We start from the raw sequence: 7,860 nt of genomic DNA on the forward strand, positions 1-7,860 counted from the left end.
GGCCCATCCATGACAAATAACGCTATATATGTATTATGAGGATTGCTCTTGCATTCTACGCATGTGTGCTTTAATATCACTAGCAATATCTTAAAGCAAAGTGTAGTGTACATCCACAAAGTCAATGCTAACATGGGTGATTGTAATATATATTATGACACAAATAATCAAATTCCGAGATCGCATCGAGAGCATCTATGCGGACTCAATCTTGGGATACAATAAGTATTTTGGGTGGTTCGTCTGTGTTATATATTTATATGTGCACAATTTGAGAACTTAACAATGTTTAATAGGAGATCGGGGTCGTTATCCCTCCCATCCTCTTCTTTCGAGCAATTTCCGCCTTCAGATTTAACGTTGTTAGGATCTCCAACTAGGAATATCGAATGATTAGGCAGAGCGAGTTCATTGTATTAATTAATAGCCGCCTAGAGATGGGAGAAGATTATAATATGCCCACTTGATCTTTTCCTTAAAAAAAAAAAAAAATGTTATGTTACCTTCTCTGGATAATCTTCCACCAGTGGTAGCAGCCGCTTTAGGTAGACTCTCAATGTCAATGCCAGTACCCCCAACAACTGCCAAAGTCCGAGGAAAATTATCCAAAAGTCCTAGATCTATTAAATAATTGCCAATTTAATTTTAAACTTTTTTTAATTTTGTCAATATAGTCATAAACCTTTAGATGATTTGTTGATGTAGTTCTTCCGGTTAATTTTGACCAAAAATTGCAGAGATAGTCCAATCAAAATTGGCCTAAAGGAATGTATTGACGAATATTATAAAGAATTGAGATTAAATTGACAAAATTAAAAATTTAGGATTAATTGTCGTACAATAAATGCAAAACTTTTTGGTAAATTATCCCTGCTCCAATGGCCACCTCTCATGGCACCGCCGCTGCCACCGAGCGTTCACTGTCTCTCTTGCTCCCATATTGAATTTGATTTTTGATTTTTTTACTTTTGCTTAAAAATTATAGTGAAAATCACTGGTAGATTTTATGGTTTAGCAATGTAATATGCAATATCTTATTTCCTACTTGAATGCATTTTCTATCTAATGAAATAAGTAATCCCATCCTTACTTAGTGCATTAAGTGATTTTTTTGACTTAATAGGATCGGTAAGTCCAGATAGTTATGGCTATTGAGCAAGTTTAATCTTCTTAGGTACTAAATACATTAATTTTCAGCTTTTAACAGAAAACAGGCCATTAGTCTATGGATGATTTGGTGGGCACTGCCGATCATACAATGCAAAGACAGCATAAGGACTTGTATTATTTGTCAGTAACCGATGCCGAACCAATAAATTCTTGAAACGTGATTGACTTGGCCATGGTGTGTGAACAATGAAAATAGAGCATGCATTATTAATGTAAAGGAAACTTTTGACACAAGCAACCTTTTTATCTCTTGATTCATATACACTCTCTAATCGATGATGAATAATATTTACACGCTACACTATTTTTGACTTTTGAGATGGGCCATCCGTAATGTGGCTAACACGATTTGGTGGATACTTTGCTTAAGAATATGCTATTTGGGCCAGTCTATATCGACTTTATTTTTTACTTAACATAAATCTTGCAGTGGACCAACTTTGACTTTCCTTAATTCGAAACACCTACAACTTAGCCAAAATATAAAAATTGAAACATGGATTCATGTGTAATTTAAATAATTCTTTAAATTGCAACGAGAAAATAATATTTAAAAAAAAAAACTACTTTTTGCTTTTTTGCTTTACAGTGGAAACAAACGATCATCGTGCGATTCACGATTCGGTCTCATATGTATCCAAACAATCATTGTACAATCTGAAAGAAACTTTTCAAGTTGACATATTACACAAAAGAAAGCAAATAAAGGAAGTCCTGGACCTAGGAGAATGAATTGCCACATTATTCGTCACGTGTACTCAAAAAGGCACAATTGCTACCGAGCATCCAAGTGGTCTCCGAGAAGCTGCGCACATTATTTCATCACAAGAACCGAAACAAAGCAAAAGCAGAGCTCTTTGCAACTTGAACGAACCTAAAACGTCAATAATGTAAGACAGACACGTTGTACTCCGCCACCGCGGTCTTGTTGATTTGGTTGATGAAAACCGTGCTCGTGCGAACATAGCCCCGAGCGAACTGGAAAGCTCCGGTCCCGCCCACGATCGGCACCTCTCTGACCTTGAGATTCAAGTTGTTCCTCCCCGCTAAGGTCAGCACGCTCCCGTTGAACTTGCCATCGGTAAACACGAAGTTCATGATCATCGTCAGAGCGGACTCGGTCTGCGAGGCGATGGCCAAGAGGGCTTGGGCCCGGCCGACGACTTTCGAGTCCGCTTCGGGTCCAAGGGCCATGATGTCGTTCAACACCGACACAGTGCCAAAGACCAGGTTGGTCGCGTTCCCGTGGGCTGCGTACACGACGGTGGCATTGCTTCCGTCGAATATCTCATGCAGATAGAGGCGGAAGCGGGTTAGCTTCTCGGGCCCAAGGCTGAGCGATTCGGTCTCGTCGAGTTCCTGTGCGGTGGTGGCGGAGGAGGAGAGGACTAAGGCCAAGAGAATGAGGATGAGGTTTGTTTGGAACGATGCGGCCATAATTGACCAAAGGGGAGGAAGAAATTCTACGTGGTAAGAGGGTTTGGCGATGGAAGATGAAGCAATGGAGCTAGCTAAATAGCAAGGTGGTCGCGTTGACATTAAATAAAGACCGAATTGCTAAGAAGAGTTCTAAGATCCATGTGTGCACGATGCATCTGCTAGTAGCGATGCTCCTTCATTTGCGAAAAGTAACAAAAGAAGTACTGTCAACTCTGTCCGGTGGGGAAAAAAAAATAAGGGAGGTTTTCTGGATTCTCTTCATAGTGCATGGGCAGTATCGGAAATGTGCTCTTAAGCTTTTTAGGGCCTGTTTGGCAACTTGCCAAATAATGCCAGATTCTGATTTTTTGTTCCCAGAATCAGTTTGAGACGAGAATCGCGTTTGGTAAACTTTTTGTTCCCGGAAACGATTTTCGACAAGATTTGAGAATAAAAAAAAAATTTGATTCTACGTCCGAGAATCGAAAAAGAATCAAAATGGTAAAACCCTTGTTCTTCTCTTTCAACATCTCGATTGCCGTTCACCATCGCCCGTCGCCGCCGGTCGCCGGTTCGCCGCCGGTCGCGGAGGCTCGCCGAGCCGGGGTGAGGTTCGCGAGCTCACGGAGGCAAGCCCGGCCCACCGGTGAGGCTCGGCCTCGCCAAATCGGGCGAGGCCCGGCCTCGCGGTGGGCCGGGCCTCGCCCAAAGATCGGCGAAGCCCGGCCACGGCGAGGCCGGGCGAGCCTCGCCGGTGGCCGGGCAAGCCTCGTCGGCGGCCCAGGCGAGGCTCGGCCTCGCCGGATCGGGCGAGGTCGAGCCTCGGCGGTGGGGGCGAGCCTCACCCGGCTGTCGGTGAGGCTCGCCCGGCCCCGCGATCCGGGCGAGGCCGAGCCTTAGCGGGGTTGGGCGAGCCTCGCCCGGTTGCCGAGGCTCGGCCGACGAAGGCCACCCTCGCCCGGCGGTCGCCGGTCCGGCGACCGGCCAAATGAAGAAGAAGAAGAAGAAGAATAGGAAAAAAGGGGAAAAAAAGAAAAAAAAAAGGAAAAAGAAAAGAAAAAAAGTAAAAAAGTAAAGAAATTATTTAAAATTTATTTAAAAATAAAAAGAAATTAATTTGGAACAAAATCAATTAATACGGTACCAAACGCAATTCTATTCGAGTAATCAAAAATTTTGAACGATACCAAACGCGCTTTTTTACTGTAATCGGTTCTAGGGAACAGAATAAAAATAATTATTTCTACTCGAATCAGCTCCCGGGAACAGAATCGTTACCAAACGCGCCCTTACCTACTGCGAAAGCGTCTTGATCTCGTGCCCGCATGCGAAAAGAAAAATTCTCGCAGACGATATTTTTATAGAAGCAGTAGGTTTTGCTGAATCGAAGCGTTGACCCGATGATGCGACAGTCCTGCATATATCATGTCATGTTCCTACCCAAGACATATGCTCCCTATTTGTTATTTTATCTTAGTTTTGATTCTCTTTCTTCTAATGGTTTCTCACTGGCAAATGTGTCTTGGTGTCTCTGGTTTTTTCCCTAGCTCCAGCCTCACGAACTCCTAACCACCCTCTCCTCCTCCGGTCCTCACCTTCCGCGTCCAGAATGACAACTCATCCTCTTCCCCGACATCGGCGGCAACTCCTCCGCGAGCTCGAGCACATCAGCCGCCACTGCCGTCTGATGACCAATTCCATCGTCGGGCGGTGGATAAAACTTCGAGCGGAGACCTCCCTACTTACTAGTAATGCTCGCAGTTTGAGTCCGCCACAGTTAGCTCCCCACATTCCCTTCCATTTGTTATGTAGACGTGTTTATTGTATCGGACGAAAGATTTTTAATGTTGTTTTGGCCAAAAAACGACAGCCGTTCTAGAATGAGTTTGTCTATGTTTCCGGTAATAGACCAGCCGTGGCTTACATGTTGGTCCGGTGATGGCCGGGATCGGTGAAAGCTCGTCGGTAGGGGCTCGCTCTTGATGCAAGCAGCTCGGGAGCAAGACGATGAACTCCTGGGGAGGAAAGAAGAAAAATAAAGTAATAATAATAGTAAGAAAGGAAAAAGAGAAAAATGAATAATGTGCTGGACGAAATTTTAACGGAAGAAGGCTTGGATAGCTTTTTGAGAGATATCGCCTTGTTACAATTTTAGCTAAGTTGGGCTCGATTCAGTTTAAATAGACTCAGGCTTAAATTGTCGTAGTAGCCCAAACCCATCAAAGCCAAGAAGCAGGCCATACTCGGACTGAGCCCAAGGACCAATCCGAAACTTTGACCCGACCAGGACCTGCAGGGTCCGGGTGAGACCTACATTCGGACCGGGTCCCCTGACCCGATCCGCGTCCTTTTAGAATAAAAAATTAAAAATTAAAAAAGCATTAAAATTTAATGAAATTAAAAAATTCGAAAAAATTCGGAAAAAGCTTAGACTTATAATTTAGTGTTAATTGTGGTTTAAAACTAGTATAGCAAAAAAAAAAAAAATGTTAAAAACATTTTAAAAAATTGACCCCAAAAAATGAATGAGCTTTTAGGGCTTTGTAATAGGTTTTATTTGTTTGAATGTTTTTTTTTAGAGACAATGCTAGTTAGCTGTTTGCGCACTTTCATTTCGATTTTACTTGATTGCGCTTTTTCAATACATTGATTATTAATTTTCACCTTTAGATGGTTAGGTTAAATAATTAAGACCATAACGCTTGGACACTTAGCGGATAAGAATCCTAGGCCTCATAATTGTTAAAAGATTGCCTAGTCACTTTAGAGATCAATTGGTAACGAAATGGCATTAATTAGATGACTAATGTAATCAATTCACCAATCCCTAAATCTTTGATTCTATAGGAATTGAGACAATTATTTCGCATTTCAATTGGTTTTAAGCACCCTAATAACTAGCAGCAACTCCTAAAAATATTAAGTTGTTAAGATTGTAAAATTGAGTATCCCAACGTCACTTAAAATATAAATTTGGAAGAGTTTGCACTCGAAATCGATGGATTGTTTCGGATCACATGTGCTCGAGCTATCTTTTGTGAATGCCAATTCAAACGTCTTTCGACTGAATACCTCTCAGTCTATTTCCCAAGGATGGCCCCACGAGGGTAGGTTGCAACAAGTAAATATCCAAAAGTCAATGCTAACATGGGTGATTGTTACATACACTACTTGTAATCTAGAGATTAATCAAATATGCTTTTAATAAACAAACACGTGTTTACTTGCAAAGTTTAGTGAAATTAAAGTTACCAACTATACATCAAGCTAGGTCATATTTATAACGCAAAAATGTCTTTTTTTTCTCTTCAATGCTTAGTGAAATAAGTCGGTCGTACCATTTGACAATTTCGCAAGAATCGAATTCCGATATTGCATCAAGAGATATGGAAAATTGACTTATAGAACTTGAACATGCCCTCTTGATCTTTTCCTAAAACAAGAACAAAAAAGACAAGGTTATTTTCTCTGTAATATCTTCCACCAACTGACCGCTAGAAGTACCAGTAGTTTTGGATAGGCTCTCAATTGAATACGCCCTAAAATCAGTCTCCCCCTTCCTTTTATTTTCTCTTCTTTTACAAGCACAGAAATAAAGCTTCCTTTATCATCGCGGCGCTCGTTCTCGTACGCTCACCATCAGTAATGTAATGCGTAAGCATCGTACTTCACGATCGCATTCTTCGTCGTCATATTGATAGTGTGAGTTCTCAGCTGAATATATCCACGAGCGAACCGGAAAACGCCAGTCCCGCCGACGATGGCCAGCTCCCTCGGATTCTTCAAAATCAAGTTCTGCGCCAAGACGCTCAACGTGCTCCCCTTGTACGCTCCTTCCGTGAAAACCAAGTTCATCGTCATGGTGAGGCTCAACTCGCTTTGTGATGACTTCACAAACATTCCCTGAGCTCTCCCGACGAGCGTTGAGTTCAGGTCTGGGCCCACGGTCAACGGGTCGTCCATGACCATGACGAGACCAAAAAACGTAGATGATGTATTTGTTGTCGCTGCTTGGGCGACGGGCACGGCAGTAGGGTGCTGCGCGGTGACTATGTCGTGAAGATAGAAGCGGAGATGGGTCATCTTCTCGGGTTTGAGCCCGAACTGATCTGGAGCAGATAGTTCTCGAGCGAACAGTGTCTCGGATTTGATCGTAGTGAGAAAGGTGAGGGAAAAGAATGCGGCCAAGATGGTGAAACTTGTCTTGAAGGGAGCCATATGTGAGAGAGAGAGAGAGAAAGAGAGAGAGAGAGAGAGAGAGAGAGAGAGAGAGAGAGAGAGAGAAATGGAGGGATAGAGGGAGCTTTGATGCGTGTTGAAGAGACTGCCGAGGTTTATATTTAATTCCATCTGCAGAGAAGCTTTCACTGACACTCCAATTTTTCGTGTAGAGCTTGAAAGCCCAAAACAGAATAATGTTAGTTGTACAGTAGCTGTAAACTGATAGTTTTTTTTTTTTTTTTTTTTGTCAGTCCTATTCTATTCCTACATTACACTCACTCTCAGACTTTTGCCTTACCTCTTACAGGGCGTGGGAGTCGAAACCCACTCCTTAAACTTACGCGTCCACATCCCATCCCCCTGAGAATGTAGGGATTTGAACCCCTCACCTCCCCCTTAAGAAATTGTTTTGTGATAAAATGGTAGTGTTGAATTCTGGAGAGTACGCCATGACTCATTCATGAGAAATGTTTTAAAGCAAAGTACAGTATCTGTCCATAGAATGGGTAATTACCCAAAAAAAGAGTCTTAAACCTTTCAATTTGGCTGATTTATTTTTAAACTTTTTGCCAATTTGCTACTTTAGCCCTTCTAGCAATTTTTTTGAAAATCATTGTTGTGGGCATCGACTGTCCTACATAGCATAGCTGGCGTTGATGTAGACAATTATTGTAACTTTTTATTTTTAGTTTTTTCATTGTGTCAGCGAGGGTCATTGGCAACCTTACTTTTAATTGAAACGATTCAAATGTAGATAAGAATAGAATTGAATGGATAACTATTGAATCGAGTAACCACCGTAGATAAAACCCTATTAAGAAGGAGATTTTTTTGAGGGTCAAAAGCAAGGATTTGAGTGCTATGGATATGGCTGGCCATAACTCTCGATTATGCCTCGTGATGATCCGTGGTAACATCGTGTTAAGATAATGTGATTTGCATGTGATGCATGACTAAAATAAAATGCAAATATAATGTAACATCTCAATTTTCGACCTTATGAGAAATGGCTGAGTCCGGTGTGCTAGTGGCAAGGATTGATCGTTGATC

The 7,860-nt window shown here is 42.0% G+C and overlaps 2 protein-coding genes across 2 annotated transcripts; both read right to left on the reverse strand.

Annotated features, from left to right (window-relative positions):
- Positions 1–2,052: 2,052 nt before the first annotated feature.
- On the reverse strand, positions 2,053–2,607 carry LOC104446200 (dirigent protein 21-like). The gene has a single exon (XM_010060095.2). It carries the CDS (start codon positions 2,605–2,607, stop codon positions 2,053–2,055), a length of 555 nt encoding a protein of 184 aa, XP_010058397.2.
- Positions 2,608–6,228: 3,621 nt separating this feature from the next.
- On the reverse strand, positions 6,229–6,807 carry LOC104414795 (dirigent protein 21). Its single transcript, XM_039299856.1, has one exon. It carries the CDS (start codon positions 6,805–6,807, stop codon positions 6,229–6,231), a length of 579 nt encoding a protein of 192 aa, XP_039155790.1.
- Between the last annotated feature and the right edge of the window lie 1,053 nt (positions 6,808–7,860).

This window comes from Eucalyptus grandis, chromosome 1 (assembly GCF_016545825.1).
Source record: "Eucalyptus grandis isolate ANBG69807.140 chromosome 1, ASM1654582v1, whole genome shotgun sequence".
NCBI classification, from domain to species: domain Eukaryota; kingdom Viridiplantae; phylum Streptophyta; class Magnoliopsida; order Myrtales; family Myrtaceae; genus Eucalyptus; species Eucalyptus grandis.